The 18,762-nt window shown below is 48.3% G+C and overlaps 1 protein-coding gene across 1 annotated transcript in view; it reads right to left on the reverse strand.

Annotated features, from left to right (window-relative positions):
• Positions 1-15,006: 15,006 nt before the first annotated feature.
• Positions 15,007-18,762, reverse strand: part of ALMS1 (ALMS1 centrosome and basal body associated protein) — a 140,783-nt gene continuing 137,027 nt past the window's right edge. The window contains exons 17-18 of the mRNA XM_083159976.1: positions 15,792-15,891; positions 15,007-15,319 (exon numbers count right to left, since the gene is read on the reverse strand). Coding sequence (XP_083016102.1) covers positions 15,275-15,319; positions 15,792-15,891 — 145 coding nt within the window. The 3' untranslated portion in view covers positions 15,007-15,274. The remainder of the gene's footprint in view (positions 15,320-15,791; positions 15,892-18,762) is intronic.

Here is an 18,762-nt window from a genome sequence, read left to right on the forward strand (position 1 = left end):
TGATTGGCTGCTCCCAGAAACAGCTGGAAACCTACAATTTGGCAAAAACCCTTAATTATGAGAGCGCAATGTGATGTCATAACCATAAATGTATTTATTTCAGTTCTATCTATCTAAAATATATTGGCAAGGGTAACACATACACAATAACAAATAATAATCACAACACTAATAGTGACAATTAATTAAAATAAACCTTGGCAGTTTTATGGTATTATATATAAATTCTAATAATTAACGTTAGAATAAACAAATATTGTGCGTTCGTATATTATGCGGATTTAAACCTCCCTGACAGTCTACGATGATTAAACCATATATTAAACAAAAAGTTCATCAAACCGTATGAAAGCTGAATAGGTTGGGAAACCAAACCTGATGAATTGTTGGTAAAGATCCCTTCGTGCTCTTGCCCCATGTGAGTCCACATGAGTGTAGCAGAATTGGTGATGGGAAGAATGGGGGAGCCTCTTTAAGGGGGTACTTGAAATAAGTGCAGATGGCCGCTCAATCTCGCGGTGGTGTATTCACCCACATTGAGCAATTGTATGTAATGAAACAGAAGCTGGCGGTTTCCTCAGAAGAAATCCGCATAACATACGATTGGACAAGATTTTGTTTATGCTAACCTCAATTATTAGAATTGATATATTATACGATAAAACTGCCAAGGTTTATGTTACGTGACATTAGTGTTGTGATTTATTACTGCTATTATTTTATTGTCCATATGTTACCCTTACCAATATTTTTATATATAGATAGTTTTAAACCCAAATAAAAAATTCCTGGTTATAACATCACGGTGCGCTCTCTTAATTAATAGTTTTTATCTGAGCACATGGACTTGAGGGCCAGCAGGGGGGGGGGGAAAGGAGATTTATGTCTTAAGGGCCCCATACATCAGCAATTAATTGTGACAATTTTCAGATATGGAGATGATTGCCACAATTAATTTTAGATGTGTGGGCTCCCCCTTTTGGCAATCCCAATCAAAATCGCCAATCGATTACTTAATCAGATTTTTAAACATGCTTAATAATCTGGTATTATCTGCAGATCTTTTTTATATGTGTGGGCATCTATTTACATTATGAACAGCTGAAATGACAATCGATTGGGCAATTTCCAGATATGAAGATGCAATCTTGAGATGGAAAAATCTGCCGATCACTGAAATAAATCTGTAATGTGTGGGAAAGTCAGATAGATTGTAAACTCCATTTATCTGGCCAAAATATCCCTATATCTGGAAATCCATAAATTGTGATTGCTGATGTATGGGGCCCATTACCTGTTAAATCTCTTTCTTCGAGGACATCAGGGGCCACAGGCTAACGCTGGGTAGTTGGAATGGGAGAGAAGCTTCCAGCACCTAAGAGGTTAAACCCAGACAGCCAAGCTCCTCCCCTATCCCGCCTCCAGGCCAGGCAACTCAGTTTTTTAACAAGCCAAGGCAGGAGACGAGAGAAAGAAGAGAAGCGCCATACAGAAACACAGTCTGAACAGGTGAGGTCACTCAACAGAGGAACTAGGTAACTATAACAGTTACGGATCTAAAGCAGGCGTGGCAGGGAGGGACCCTGTGGCCCTGACATCCTCAAAGAAAGATTTAACAGGTAAGACGTAAATCTCCTTTTATTCTTTGAGACACATCAGGGGCCACATGCTAATGCTGTGACATCCTAAAATATCCACCTAAGGGTCCTGTGCTGCAGCAAGTACACACTGGCCGAAGGCCGAGTCCTGGGAGGCAAATGTATTGAATGCAAAAAAGCATAAGAAAGTATTGGCGGAGGACAGTCACCTCCTTGCAAATTTCTTCAGCTGTTGCACTGCCCCTAATAGCCCAAGATGCACCCACAGACCTAGTAAAATTAACTCGGGCCCCCGCAGGAACCGGTAGGGAAGCAACCACGTATGCCTGCCTGATGACAGTGCAAAGCCAGTGGGCAATTGTCTGCTTAATAGCAGGCCATCCGCCCTTTTGAAACCCGTACAGTACAAAGAGAGTCTCCGATTTACGGAAGGAGATGCATAAATGCATCAGGCACGGACAACATCCAATGAAGACTGCGCAGGAGAAGCATGCGGCCCCCGAGAGACTGGGACCACAATCTCCTGGTTGACGTGAAACCTGGATACAACTTTAGGGAGGTGAATAGGAACAGTTCTAAGGACCGCACGATCTGAATGTAAGATCATAAACGGGGGCCGCGAGAGAGCTGACCGGTCAGACACTCTCCTGGCCGAAGCAATCGCCAACAGGAGTTATTTTCCAGGTGAGTCAACAAAAGTCCACTGACCACAAAGGTTTGACCTGAGGGGCCAGGAAAACAACCCGTAGGGGAACAAAGGGAGGCTGAATATATGTAGGACACCCTGCATGAATGTACGGACATCCGGCAACAACGCTAACTTCCTACGGAACAAGCCTTCAAAGAAGACAAGCGCAAACTGGCCTCCAGGACCTTTTGTAAGAAGGACAGAATCCTGGCCAATCGATAAGTCCTGGGCATTGAAGCCTCTGGATCTTAACAGGGAGGTCTCAACAGCCAGGCACCCCAAATCCGGGTGTAGACATGGTCCCGCAGAGAGCAGATTTGGATGTAGATAGACTGATTGGAGGAGCCACTGACAGATCGAAGAACCAGATCCTTCTGGGCCAACTGGGAGCCACAAGGATCAACGTGCCACCCTCCGCCTTCAACTTGCGGATCATCCTCAGGAGGAGCAAAATCAGAGGAAAGGCATACATTAGGGCAAAAGGCCACGGGGTTGACAGGGCGCCCGACATGTAAGCCCTTGGGTTGTGAGTCCTGGATCCATAAACATAGAAACATAGAATTTGACGGCAGATAAGAACCACTTGGCCCATCTAGTCTGCCCCTTTTTTTAAACATGTTACCTCAAACCATATTTGATCCTTATTTTTTTGTAAGGATATCAATATGCCTATCCCAAGCATGTTTAAATTGTACTACTGTATTTGCGTCTACCACCTCTGTTGGGAGGCTATTCCACTTATCTACTACTCTTTCTGTGAAAAAATTCTTCCGCACATTTCCCCTGAATCTTCCTCCCTCTAGTGTCAGTGCATGTCCTCGTGTTCTGCTGCTCCTCTTCCTGTGAAGAATGTCTCCCACCTGTACCTTCCTCCCCCTAGTGTCAGTGCATGTCCTCGTGTTCTGCTGCTCCTCTTCCTGTGACTAATGTCTCCCACCTGTACCTTCCTCCCTCTAGTGTCAGCACATGTCCTCGTGTTCTGCTGCTCCTCTTCCTGTGACTAATGTCTCCCACCTGTACCTTCCTCCCCCTAGTGTCAGTGCATGTCCTCGTGTTCTGCTGCTCCTCTTCCTGTGACTGATGTCTCCCACCTGTACCTTCCTCCCCCTAGTGTCAGTGCATGTCCTCGTGTTCTGTTGCTCCTCTTCCTGTGAAGAATGTCTCCCACCTGTACCTTCCTCCCCCCTAGTGTCAGTGCATGTCCTCGTGTTCTGCTGCTCCTCTTCCTGTGACGAATGTCTCCCACCTGTACCTTCCTCCCTCTAGTGTCAGTGCGTGTCCTCGTGTTCTGTTGCTCCTCTTCCTGTGAAGAATGTCTCCCACCTGTACCTTCCTCCCCCCTAGTGTCAGTGCATGTGCTCGTGTTCTGCTGCTCCTCTTCCTGTGAAGAATGTCTCCCACCTGTACCTTGTTAAAGCCCTTGATATATTTGAAAGTTTCTATCATGTCCCCCCTTTCCCTTTTTTGCTCTAAAGTATACATATTAAGATCTTTTAGTCTTTCCTGGTACGTTTTGTGATGTAGGCCATGCACCATTTTAGTTGCCCTTCTTTGTACAGTCTCTAATGTATTTATATCCTTCTGGAGATATGGCCTCCAGAACTGAACACAATACTCTAGGTGAGGTCGTACCAATGACCTATACAGTGGCATTATTACTTCTTTCTTTCTACTGCTGATACCTCTCCCTATGCAACCAAGCATCTGACTTGCCTTCTTCATTGCTTTGTTACATTGCCTACCTGCTTTTAAGTCCCCTGAAATAGTGATACCTAGATCCCTCTCTTCCTCAGTAGTTTCCATTATAGTGCCATTTATACTATATTGAGTCTTTGGATTTCTGAGACCCAAGTGCATGATTTTGCATTTTTTGGCATTAAACTGTAGTTGCCATTCTCTTGACCATTTCTCTAATCTGCCTAGATCCTCAATCATTTGTTTTACCCCTCCTGGTGTGTCTACCCTGTTGCATACCTTTGTGTCATCTGCAAAAAGGCACATTTTACCCTCAATTCCATTTGCAAGATCACCAATAAAGATATTAAAAAGCACCGGTCCAAGTACAGATCCCTGGGGTACTCCACTTGTAACCTTTCCCTCCTTTGACTGTACTCCGTTTACTACAACTCTCTGTTTTCTGTCCTGCAACCACGCTCTTATCCATTCAACTATCTTAGAATCCAATCCCAAGCTTTCAAGTTTATTTAACAATCTGCGATGTGGGACAGTGTCAAAAGCTTTACTAAAGTCTAGATAAGCTACATCTACAGCCCCACCTTGATCTATTACTTTAGTCACCCAGTCAAAAAAGTCAATAAGATTTGTTTGACATGATCTTCCCCCAGTAAACCCATGCTGTTTTGGATCCTGTAAATTGCTGGTTTTGAGATATTCTACAACTCTTTGTTTTAAGAGTGTTTCCATCAATTTCCCTACTACTGATGTAAGGCTCACTGGTCGATAGTTGCTTACCTCTTCTTTGCTTCCACTTTTGTGCAGTGGGACTACATTCGCTGTTTTCCAGTCCTCTGGGATTACTCCAGTAGCTAGTGACTGGTTGAATAATTCTGTTATTGGTTTTACCAGCTCCCCTTTAAGCTCTTTTAGTATCCTTGGATGTATCCCATCGGAATGGGATCATTCGTCAGACTGCATTTAGGTCTACAGTCATTAGGTCGACCCCACTAGGTCGATTGGCAGGAAGGTCGACCTGACTTAAGGTCGACATGGGCCAAGGTCGACATGACTTAGTCGAATTTTCATAAAGGTCGACATGAGGAAGGTCGACTGGTCATAAGGTCGACATGGGTTTTTCACTGTTTTTTTGATCCGAATGTCGACACAGTCGACATGGACACAGTTGGCAATGAGAATCGGACCCTCGCTTCGCTCGCCTTTATGCAAATTCGACCTTAAGTCATGTCGACCTTGGCCCATGTCGACCTTAAGTCAGGTCGACCTTCCTGCCAGTCGACCTAGTGGGGTCGACCTAATGACTGTAGACCTAAGTTCATTCTAATAGATGACCGCATCCCATCCCATCTGGCCCCATTGATTTATCCACTTTCAGTTTTGAGAGTTCTGTGAGGACTTTCTCCAATGTAAATGTGCTTGTCTCTCCCTCAGTTTTCTGACTATACTTGCAACTTAACTGTGGCCCCTTCCTCTCTCTTTCAGCAGTGAATACTGAGCAGAAATAATTATTAATATTATCTGCTATTACATTGTCCCCCTCAAGAAAACTTCCACTCTCTGTCTTCAGTCTAATTATTCCACTTTTTGTTTTTCTCCTTTCACTTATATACCTAAAAAAAAGTTTTCCCCCCTTTACCCACTGACTGGGCCATTTTCTCTTCAGCCTGTGCTTTTGCACATCTGATTACCTTCTTAGCCTCCTTCTGTCTAACAAGATACACCTCTTTGTCCTCATTCTTCTGGGTCTGCTTAAATTTCTTAAAGGCTAACTTTTTTGCTTTCACAATACTTGCTACTTCTTTTGCAAACCACAATGGCTTTCTTTTTCTTGTGTTTTTCCTAACTCTTTTGACACAAAGTTCTGTTGCTTTTAGAATTGCACTTTTTAATTTTTCCCACTTATCCTGCACTCCTTCCAAGTTCTTCCACTCTGCCAAAGAATCCCTTACAGAGTTTCCCATCTCTACAAAATCAGCCTTTCTAAAATCTAACACCTTTGTTTTTGTGTGCGATGAGTCAGTCTCTGTCTTTATTTTGAACCATACTGCTTGATGGTCACTGGATCCCAGATTTTCACCCACATTTATGTCAGATATTCTGTCACCATTTGTAAGTATTAAGTCTAATATTGCGTCCTTACGAGTGGGCTCCCTCACCAATTGCTGGAGGGATGCATAAAGGGTGACCTTGTGGTTTGGCGCGATGCCATCAAGTCCACCTTGGGTATGCCCCAGCGTTGAACCAGCATCTGGAACACCTCCGGATGAAGGGCCCATTCATCGACATCCAGAGTCTGATGGCTCAGGAAGTCTGCTTCCCAATTGAGGACCTCCGGATGAAGGGCCCATTCATCGACATCCAGAGTCTGATGGCTCAGGAAGTCTGCTTCCCAATTGAGGACTCCAGGGATATAGATTGCCATGAGAGCAGGGATGTTCTCCACCCATCAAAAGATGTGGGAGGTCTCTGCCATGGCAGCACGACTGCAAGTGCTGCCCTGGTGGTTTATATAAGCCACCATAGTTACATTGTCCAACTGGATCTGCACTGGACGATCTCAAAGCCAGGGTTTCACCACGCAAAGAGCCCGGTAGACTGCCCTCAGTTCGAGGACATTGATGGGCAGCTGGCCTTCCTGTGAGTTCCATAGTCCCTGGAAGGACTACTGGCAAGTCACTGCCCCCCACCCACGGAGACTGGTGTGAGGAGAGTCTACTGTTGGATCCAAAATGGTCTCCCCGCCATGAGGTTCTGGTCTAGAAGCCACCAGGAGGGTGAGAGATATACGTCCAAGGATAATGCAATCAATTGGGACCGGATGTTGGTGTAGGATCCTGACCACTTGGTGAGGATCTCTCGTAGCAGACGGAAGTGGAATTGTGCATATTTTGTCATGTCGAAGGTTGATACCATTGACCCCAAGACCCTTGTGCAAGCATGAACCGACACCCGGAGGAAACTGTAAATACTGTTCTGAGCACTCGTCAGGGCTGTTTGCTCAAGAGGAGCAGCTGTTTGTGGGATTAGTTAGAACCCAAATGACAAAAGATGCAAAAACAGAAAGAATAGCGCTCTAATTCAATAATTGCGAGAAGTGATTGATCAAATATCACAATTTAATAACAGGTATAAATAAAATGTAAAGAAGGATAAAATCTAAGTATAAATGAAAATAAAAACAAATCTTGGGACTCTAATAGGGATAGGATGGAATTATAAACCTGCACTGGATCGATGAATGGCAGTTCCCAAATGAATGGAGTTCAATTGGTGGTAGGTCCTCTTTGTGCCATTGCAGGATTGCAGTCCCAGAAAGGGGGTTGTATAACATCCAAAGATTCCTTACTAGTGGATAGCTGATATCCAAGGTTGAGGGTACTCCAATAGGGCTGAAGATAGCAATGATCCAGAATAATGTACAGGTAAATGTCCAAGGTTTTGGGCAAGTTGGCATTCCAATAAAACACAATGGGTCCCAAGAGTTAACACAACGCGTTTCATTACCTTAAGAGGTAACTTTATCAAGTTAATAAAGTTACCTCATTTAGGTTAGGGAGTAGCCTCTGCAGATTATGTCTCTGACCCAGGCGTCTGTTGTAGACTCCAGCCAGACATTTGAAAACCCCAACAGGCGGCCTCCCACCTTGGGATCCCCCCAGGTGGAGGCCCGCCCATTCATGCAAATAATTTGTCCTCTGGCTTAGGGTCAGGGCACCTGGTGGCCCAGGGACACCTTTGGGTTTGGAGGACCTGGCAACCTGGAGTTGCATCCAAGAAAAGGAATGTCCCCTACCTCTGCCCTGGAAGCAAAAGGACATTAAGTTGAAGCAGAAGGTAGGAAAGCTGCCTTGGAAGCTGTTACCGCAGCTACTATTTTATCCAGTGTGGACCCAAAGAAATGGGAACCCTCAAAGGGAAGCACCTCTAAGGCTTTTTTGGAGTCAGGGTCTGCCTTCCAAGAGCGCAGCCCCAAAGAGCACCATGCTGCAACTGCTGAAGCCAACACTCTAGATTTTAGGGTGGACCCATCAATGGCTGCCTCGCCCAAATAGAGCGCGGCTTGATGTATCTTGTCAATAGTAGGAAGAAGGTTCTCTGCCGCATGCCCGCGGATGTGTCCGCTGCAAGAGTAGTTGTATATTCAACCATGGCCTTAGCCACCCAGGCAGATACCAAGGTAGGTCTAGCTACGGCTCCTGCAGTCATGCTTGAGGAAGTTTTCCAACTTCTGATCCGCATGGTCCTTGGGAGACGCAGTTGGGATGGGCAGTGTAGAGGATCTCACTAGCTAAGCCACATAAGTGTTTACCTTAGGAGCCGGACCCTATCCTCCTGAGGAAGGGGGTTGAACTGCCTATGTAAGGTAAATTACCTATTGGGTACCTCCCAAAGGATACTCTCCAAGTCGTCGGACTTGGGAAACTAAGCAAGAGTTCTCTTAGTTCAGCCATGTCCAAACTATGGCTCTCCAGCTGTTGGGAAACTACAATTCCCATCATGCCTTGCCACAGTTTTGCTATTAGGGAATGCAAAAACTATGGCAAGGCATGCTGGGATGTGTAGTTTCACAACAGCTGGAGGGCCACAGTTTGGACATACCTGTCTTAGTGCATTTAAAGGTAGGACCAATGGATTTAGGCGGCAAAGCTGGGTCCTCTATACTAAGGGCCTCTTTGACTGCTGTAACTAAAGCATTCACGTCAATGCGTGATAGGACGTCCTCTTTGATGGAGACGACCTGCTCATCAGAGGATACAGATCCCGCATTTTCTTCCAAATCGGAACGAGATAAGGGCGGAAAGGAGGAGCTTTCCCTGACCGTAGCCCTGCGCTTATCAGGTTTACCCTGTAAGGTGTTTCGCAAGCTCTGAACAGAGGCGGATAATGCGCTCACCCACGGCGGTTCCAATGCCGGGGTAACCAATCCAGCCTGGGATGGGGATGGCATCACAGGCTGCTGGGACGGTGCAGGTGAGAGCCTATCTACCAGCTGTTCCATCATCTGGGTAAGCGATGTCACCCAAGTTGGCTCCTGAGAGGAGGCTGCAGCTGTGGGCGGCGCCTGCGTATTGTAGCAGTTTGCGGATAAGCCGTCCTGGACATAGTCCTGGGGGGATAGGCAAGCGTTACAGGCTGGGCAGGACAGCAGCGCTGGGGCCCCAGTCTTACTGGATTTACCCCTGGAAGACATAACCAGGCTCTGTATATGTTTAAGCAGTGAAATAGACGGGATGCAGTCAAAATCCCGATGATCAAAATCCCGACAAGGTCAAAATCCCGACATTTAAAATCCAGACGAGGTCAGAATACCGACATATAGAATGTAGACAGGTGAAAAAGCCAACATGACTTTTGGTCGACAGGTCGCGAGGTCTTTTGAGCCGACATGTGCCAACAGGCGGTATTTCATGCCCTACTATCCACTAGGGCGTGGTGGGAGAATGAAATAGTGTGCCTGAAGCATAGCGAGTGGCTGTGGTTGACTTCCAACTGTGTCCATGTTGACTGTGTCGACATTCGGGTAAAAAAACCTGAAAAAAAACATGTTGACCCCGCGACCTGTTGACCGAAAGTCATGTTGACTTTTTCACCTGTCTACATTCTATATGTCTGGATTTTGACCTTGTCTGGATTTTGACCGTTGGTCAACAGCTGTTGGTATTTTGACCGTCGGTATTTCATACCGAATCCAAATAGACAGGCAGCTTATAGGTACAGATAACACAGTATAGTGCTGACAGGCAGTGATAGTGGTAATGCAGTACACAATACACAGAAAGCATACAGGGGATACAATGCAAAGAAAGAAATGGCACTCGGCTCCTTAAGCAGGTATGGCTGACTGGAGCACACACGGTAACCTGTGTCCTGTGAGGAGAGGTATTGGGAGGACAAGCCCAGGCTCTCTGGTGGCGAAGCAGTGGATCCCTGGGTGGCTTCGAAGCTCTCAATGTCTCTGGCCACATGTAGCTGATGTCCGGAAGGAGCAGTGGTGGGAATCTGGTGTGGGATGTGCCACCTACTGTCCCCGGGGGAGCTGCTGTCTGAGGAGAGCCCACTCTCCCTGCTAGCAAATGGCCACCAGGGAATTTGACTCATGCAGCCACGGTACAGCGCAGGGATCCGGCTTTGCCAGGTGGACGCCTGGACCGTGTGTATTATACATGTCCTGTGTGTGAGTGTACGCCAGGCCTGTGTGTATTATAAGTGTCCCGAGTGTGAGAGAACGCCTGGACCGCGTGTATTAGACGTGTCCTGAGAGTGAGAGGACGCCAGGACCGTGTGTATTATACGTGTTCCGAGAGTGAGGGTACGCCGGGACCACGTGTATTATAAGTGTCCCGAGTGTGAGAGAACGCCGGGACCGTGTGTATTATACGTGTCCCGAGAGTGAGGGTACGCCAGGACCGTATTATACATGTCTCGAGTGTGAGGGTACGCCATGACCGTGTGTATTATACGCGTTGTGAGAGGACGCCGGGACCACGTGTATTATATGTGTCCTGAGTGTGAGCGGACACCGGAACCGCGTGTATTATACATGTCCCAAGGGTGAGGGTACGCCAAGACAGTGTGTATTATACATGTCCCCGAGAGTGAAGGTACGCCAGGACTGCGTGTATTATACGTGTCCCGAGAGTGAGGGTACGCCGGGACTGTGTGTATAACATGTGTCCCGAGAGTGAGGGTACGCATGTATTATACGTGCCCCGAGAGTGAGGGGACGCCGGGAGTGTCTGTATTACGTGTCCCGAGAGTAAGGGGACGCCGGTACTGTCTGTATTACACATGTCTGGAGAGTGAGGGGACGCCGGAAACGTGTGTATTACACGTGTCCTGAGAGTGAGGGGACCCCGGGACTGTCTGTATTACACGTGTCCTGAGAGTGAGGGGACACCGGGACTGTCTGTATTACACGTGTCCTGAGAGAGAGGGGACACCGGGACTGTCTGTTTTACATGTGTCCTGAGAGTGAGGGGACGCCGGGACTGTCTGTATTACACGTGTCCTGAGAGTGAGGGGACACCGGGACTGTCTGTATTACACGTGTCCTGAGAGTGAGGGGACACCGGGACTGTCTGTATTACACGTGTCCTGAGAGTGAGGGGACGCCGGGACTGTCTGTATTACACGTGTCCTGAGAGTGAGGGGACGCCGGGACTGTCTGTATTACACGTGTCCTGAGAGTGAGGGGACGCCGGGACTGTCTATATTACACATGTCCTGAGAGTGAGGGGACACGGGACTGTCTGTATTACACGTGTCCTGAGAGTGAGGAGACCCCGGGACTGTCTGTATTACACGTGTCCTGAGAGTGAGGGGATGCCGGGACTGTCTGTATTACACCTGTCCTGAGAGTGAGGGGACGCCGGGACTGTCTGTATTACACGTGTCCTGAGAGTGAGGGGACACCGGGACTGTCTGTATTACACGTGTCTTGAGAGTGAGGGGACGCCGGGACTGTCTGTATTACACGTGTCCTGAGAGTGAGGGGACGCCGGGACTGTCTGTATTACATGTCCTGAGAGTGAGGGGACGCCGGGACTGTCTGTATTACATGTCCTGAGAGTGAGGGGACGCCGGGACTGTCTGTATTACATGTGTCCTGAGAGTGAGGGGACACCGGGACTGTCTGTATTACATGTGTCCTGAGAGTGAGGGGACGCCGGGACTGTCTGTATTACACGTGTCCTGAGAGTGAGGGGACGCCGGGACTGTCTGTATTACACGTGTCCTGAGAGTGAGGGGATGCCGGGACTGTCTGTATTGCACGTGTCCTGAGAGTGAGGGGACGCCGGGACTGTCTGTATTACACGTGTCCTGAGAGTGAGGGGACGCCGGGACTGTCTGTATTACACGTGTCCTGAGAGTGAGGGGACGCCGGGACTGTCTGTATTACACGTGTCCTGAGAGTGATGGGACGCCGGGACTGTCTGTATTACACGTGTCCTGAGAGTGAGGTGACGCCGGGACTGTCTGTATTACATGTGTCCTGAGAGTGAGGGGACACCGGGACTGTCTGTATTATACGTGTACTGAGAGTGAGGGGACACCGGGACTGTCTGTATTACCTGTGTCCTGAGAGTGAGGGGACGCCGGGACTGTCTGTATTACATGTGTCCTGAGAGTGAGGGGACGCCGGGACTGTCTGTATTACATGTGTCCTGAGAGTGAGGGGACACCGGGACTGTCTGTATTTTACGTGTCCTGAGAGTGAGGTGACGCCGGGACTGTCTGTATTACATGTGTCCTGAGAGTGAGGGGACACCGGGACTGTCTGTATTATACGTGTACTGAGAGTGAGGGGACACCGGGACTGTCTGTATTACCTGTGTCCTGAGAGTGAGGGGACGCCGGGACTGTCTGTATTACACGTGTCCTGAGAGTGAGGGGACGCCGGGACTGTCTGTATTACACGTGTCCTGAGAGTGAGGGGACGCCGGGACTGTCTGTATTACACGTGTCCTGAGAGTGAGGGGACGCCGGGACTGTCTGTATTACACGTGTCCTGAGAGTGAGGGGACGCCGGGACTGTCTGTATTACACGTGTCCTGAGAGTGAGGGGACGCCGGGCCTGTCTGTATCACACGTGTCCTGAGAGTGAGGGGATGCCGGGACTGTCTGTATCACACGTGTCCTGAGAGTGAGGGACGCCGGGACTGTCTGTATTACACGTGTCCTGAGAGTGAGGGGACACCGGGACTGTCTGTATTACACGTGTCCTGAGAGTGAGGGGAAGCCGGGACTGTCTGTATTACACGTGTCCTGAGAGTGAGGGGACACCGGGACTGTCTGTATTACACGTGTCCTGAGAGTCAGGGGACGCCGGGACTGTCTGTATTACACGTGTCCTGAGAGTGAGGGGACGCCGGGCCTGTCTGTATTACACGTGTCCTGAGAGTGAGGGGATGCCGGGACTGTCTGTATCACACGTGTCCTGAGAGTGAGGGACGCCGGGACTGTCTGTATTACACGTGTCCTGAGAGTGAGGGGACGCCGGGACTGTCTGTATTACACGTGTCCTGAGAGTGAGGGGACGCCGGGACTGTCTGTATTACACGTGTCCTGAGAGTGAGGGGACGCTGGGACTGTCTGTATTACACGTGTCCTGAGAGTGAGGGGACGCCGGGACTGTCTGTATTACACGTGTCCTGAGAGTGAGGGGACGCCAGGACTGTCTGTATTACACGTGTCCTGAGAGTGAGGGGACGCCGGGACTGTCTGTATTACACGTGTCCTGAGAGTGAGGGGACGCCGGGACTGTCTGTATTACACGTGTCCTGAGTGTGAGGGGACGCCGGGACTGTCTGTATTACATGTGTCCTGAGAGTGAGGGGACGCCGGGTCTGTCTGTATTACACGTGTACTGAGAGTGAGGGGACGCCGGGACTGTCTGTATTACACGTGTCCTGAGAGTGAGGGGACGCCGGGACTGTCTGTATTACACGTGTCCTGAGAGTGAGGGGACGCCGGGACTGTCTGTATTACACGTGTCCTGAGAGTGAGGGGACACCGGGACTGTCTGTATTACACGTGTCCTGAGAGTGAGGGGACGCCGGGACTGTCTGTATTACACGTGTCCTGAGAGTGAGGGGACGCCGGGACTGTCTGTATTACACGTGTCCTGAGAGTGAGGGGACACCGGGACTGTCTGTATTACACGTGTCCTGAGAGTGAGGGGACGCCGGGACTGTTTGTATTACACGTGTCCTGAGAGTGAGGGGACGCCAGGACTGTCTGTATTACACGTGTCCTGAGAGTGAGGGGACGCCGGGACTGTCTGTATTACACGTGTCCTGAGAGTGAGGGGACGCCGGGACTGTCTGTATTACACGTGTCCTGAGAGTGAGGGGACGCCGGGACTGTCTGTATTACACGTGTCCTGAGAGTGAGGGGACGCCGGGACTGTCTGTATTACACGTGTACTGAGAGTGAGGGGACGCCGGGACTGTCTGTATTACACGTGTCCTGAGAGTGAGGGGACGCCGGGACTGTCTGTATTACACGTGTCCTGAGAGTGAGGGGACGCCGGGACTGTCTGTATTACACGTGTCCTGAGAGTGAGGGGACACCGGGACTGTCTGTATTACACGTGTCCTGAGAGTGAGGGGACGCCGGGACTGTTTGTATTACACGTGTCCTGAGAGTGAGGGGACGCCAGGACTGTCTGTATTACACGTGTCCTGAGAGTGAGGGGACGCCGGGACTGTCTGTATTACACGTGTCCTGAGAGTGAGGGGACGCCGGGACTGTCTGTATTACACGTGTCCTGAGAGTGAGGGGACGCCGGGACTGTCTGTATTACACGTGTCCTGAGAGTGAGGGGACGCCGGGACTGTCTGTATTACACGTGTACTGAGAGTGAGGGGACGCCGGGACTGTCTGTATTACACGTGTCCTGAGAGTGAGGGGACGCCGGGACTGTCTGTATTACACGTGTCCTGAGAGTGAGGGGACGCCGGGACTGTCTGTATTACACGTGTCCTGAGAGTGAGGGGACGCCGGGACTGTCTGTATTACACGTGTACTGAGAGTGAGGGGACGCCGGGACTGTCTGTATTACACGTGTCCTGAGAGTGAGGGGACGCCGGGACTGTCTGTATTACACGTGTCCTGAGAGTGAGGGGACGCCGGGACTGTCTGTATTACACGTGTCCTGAGAGTGAGGGGACGCCGGGACTGTTTGTATTACAGTTTATGGGTGTGGACAAATACTGACTAGAATATTTCACTATTTCAGGCATTTCCACTAATGCTAGCTAATCACACAGTATATACTGCGATACTACAATGCAAGAATCTCTCATGGTTAGGCCAACACCATCAGTACACACAAAATTCATTACAGTTCCATGAAAGTTCTGATTTTACGCTGACTCTCTCAAGAATAACAAACGATATTGGCGGTTACTACAGTGTGAGATCCGGATCACCTACTGTACCATGTGTCCATTTGTTCTTGGCCCGACCCACCAACCAATCCAGACCCTCAATGTGTCTAAAGTCCAAGATTGTTTGTTTTATCACCATAATTAACAGTTACACATTAAAAAAGTTTATTAAGATCTATTTTAGCATCGTTAATTTATTGCTGGAAGTTTAAAAATACACCATTATTGTCTTACAAAAATATATGTTAAATACATACACAGCCTAGGCCCAAATAAGTTATATAAAATACAGAACTATGGTACAATGATGAAACAAGACAACAGGACAAACTGCGCGGTTTATATGTTCACATGTGGGGAATTAAGGCGAATCGCGGTATGAAGGGTGGACGGGTCCGCGCTCAGTTCCAGGGGCTCTTCCGGCCCAGAATGTGGTTTGTTACTTTCTGCAAGACATAAGAAATGCAGCATTATAATATACTCTGTCCTATATCAGCTTATATGACTGTATCAATGGTCCCAGACAGCAGCGCCGAACAGACCGAGTCTGAAATATGGAAGTGTGCAGTGATGACCAAGCATCTATGATAATGCTACGCACGTTTTTCTGTTACACATGAACTCTACCTCCAGGTCAACCTTTTAACCATGTCGACATTGTGACTCTGTCGACCATTATGACTGCCTAGCTATGATTTATACCATAACCGCAATGATCCCACCACAGAGGGCTGCATGTATACAAATCCATTGAATCTAAATACAGCTACTACTGGCATCATTCACAAACAGACCAGAGCAACAGCCAACGCAGCAAACCAATGTACATGTTATTGTCACATGAAGCAGTGGAGTTTCAGGGTTATTACAATAAGATAAGAACTGCTGCCATCTTGTGGCTGAATATGGGTATTACACCTTTCTGAATAGCTGAGCTTTCATACGGTACGATTGGTATTCTGTCCTCCTCTTCTCCTGTTCCTTCCTCCTGGTGATCTCTGGAAGCTGCTCGTATATCCTGTAACATATAGAGTATGACCCCATGCGAGATTAACCCTTGGTGATAAGGACAGATCATAAAACACTGCAACCTATCTTATACACCTAATCTTCATACACTCGCTGACTAGCAAACAGGTAAATGCTGCCCCACTGACGCCGGACCCCCCCACCAAATCCCCTCACTAGCATGTTTGCACTCTGTTTCCTCCAGCCCATGTCCTCCATTTAGTTAAGTGTTCTTAGCTAGAACACCATAATCCGTTATAACTCGTAACCTTAGTCACTGATGTGTATCGGGTACGGTGCCGCGCCGCCCGTTCAGCGGGTACGGGGCCGCGCCGCCCGTTCAGCGGGTACGGGGCCGCGCCGCCCGAGTATCAGGTACGGGGCCGCGCCGCCCGTGTATCGGGTATAGAGCTGCGACGCCCGTGTATCGAGCCGCGCAGCCCGTGTATCGGGTACGCGACGCCCGTGTATCGGGTATAGAGCTGCGACGCCCGTGTATCGGGTATGGTGCCTTGCCGTCCGTGTATCGGGTGTGGTGCCGCGCCATCTCTGCAGCCCCGTAATCTTAGTTTCTGTATTGCATATAGAGCCATACCATTTCTGTATTTAAGGTAACGTCTACAATCCAGGAGACATAACAGGGTGAGCAGGCGCTGAATGACCAGGTGTGTGATGCCATTGGGATTATAGAGTAATCACTCATCTCTGCTCATATAATGTGGCACATTATATGATTAATATACTGTATTCCTAATAGCAGTACATGTACACCAATACTGCATTATCTCCACTGCCAACAACTCTGAGGACTTATACAGAGATGGTGCCACCCAGAGACTGCAGTGAGAGACAGGGTTCCCGGACTATGGAGGACCTGCACCGGTTCTGTATGGACGGAGCTGGAGGAGACGGCTCCCTCTAGCAACCAGAGGAGAGGTCCCTCTAGCTCAAACGGGATGACAGTTAGTGAGGTACCAAGGCAGATAGTGGTGGTAGGGGATTCCATCATTAGGAGAACAGACAGGGCAATCTGCTATCGGGACCGCGATCGCCGCACGGTCTGTTGCCTCCCGGGTGCTCGGGTACGGCACATCGCGGACCGAGTCGACAGATTGTTGGGAGGGGCTGGGAGCAACCCGGCGGTCTTGGTGCACATCGGCACCAACGACAAAGTCAATGGTAGGTGAGATGTCCTCAAGAAAGAGTATAGGGAATTAGGTAAGAAATTAAAGGCGAGGACATCTAGGGTAATTTTCTCGGAAATATTACCAGTGCCACGCGCTAGCTCAGGGAGGCAGAGGGAGATCAGGGAGGTAAATGTGTGGCTTAAGGATTGGTGTAGGAAAGAGGGATTCGTGTTCATGGAACACTGGGCGGACTTCTCGGTCAGGCGCCATCTTTTTTGCCGTGATGGATTGCACCTGAACGAGGAGGGGGCTGCGGTGCTGGGGGGAAGGATGGTTAGAGGGTTGGAGGAGATTTTAAACTAGGCGACGGGGGGGTGGAGGCAGCAAGACATTATGGGACCATCAGGGAGAGAAGCCGGACTGGGATCAGGAATCATATGGGGGAAGGAGATGGGGGGGGGGACGGAGACATAGATAAAGTCCTGGGACATAACAAGGGTATAATCGGGGGTAACTCTCAGGGTGCATCAGGAATGTCATGTAATAAAATGTTATGTTGTAACAGTCACGTTACCCCATTACAGTTCTTAGGTACAGATGATCTTAGTATACGGGAAGGAGGGAAGGACAGAGGAAGAATTCCCGGAACTATGGAGAGGGCAGGCAGTGTGCATGGTGGGGAGGCCTGTAGAGAGTCTATTGAAGGGGAGAGGGGAAAGAGGAAGCTAGTAAAGAATTCAAATGGGTCCTGGGGTGAAACTAATCACAATATTAGAGCCATATCTAAAAATAAACATAAATTAAAATGCTTACTGGCTAATGCAAGAAGCTTAGTGAGTAAAATCGGGGAGCTTGAAACGGTGATCAGTAGGGATGACTACGACATCATTGGTATTACAGAAACATGGTGTAATGAGTCGCATGACTGGGCATTAAACATGGAGGGATATACACTCTACAGGAAAGACAGGGAAAATAGAAGGGGCGGGGGTGTGTGCCTATATGTAAATAATAACTTAACATCATGTGAGAAAAATATGAGCACAGACCTGGAAGACGACAACTCGGAGACAGTGTGGGCAGAGATAACCGACAATAATAAGAAACCAAAAAACAAATTTATAATAGGGGTATGCTATAGACCACCAAATATAAATGAAAGGGAAGAGTCTCTTCTTTTAAACCAAATCAAACAAGCATCAAATCAGGGTCAGGTATTAATTATGGGGGATTTTAATTTACCCGACATTGATTGGGAAAATGAAACAGGTAAATCAGCAAGAAGCAATGGGTTCTTAAGCTTACTTAAAGACCAGTTTATTACACAAACGGTGGAAACTGCAACTCGTGATGAGGCGCTCTTGGACTTAGTATTAACAAATAACACAGACTTAGTTTCAAACACAAAAGTAATTGAACAATTAGGGAATAGTGATCACAATATGGTTTCACTGGAAATCAACTTCAGTAAATTACATCAAAAAGGATCTGCAAAAATACTAAACTTCAGAAAAGCGAACTTTGAATTATTTAGGGAAGCCCTAACAGGAATTGGGTGGGAAACGGTTATGGAGGGAAAAAATGCAGAGGAAATGTGGGATACTCTAAAAAAGGTGCTTGATTCACTAACTATTGAATACATTCCTAAAGTAACTAAAGGTAAATTCAACAAAAAAAAGCCACCATGGTTGGACAAAGAAGTAAGGTCAGCTATCAACAATAAAACCAGAGCCTTTAAATTCTATAAAAATAAC

The sequence above is a fragment of the Crinia signifera genome, chromosome 1 (assembly GCF_055691185.1).
Source record: "Crinia signifera chromosome 1, ASM5569118v1, whole genome shotgun sequence".
NCBI classification, from domain to species: Eukaryota; Metazoa; Chordata; class Amphibia; order Anura; family Myobatrachidae; genus Crinia; species Crinia signifera.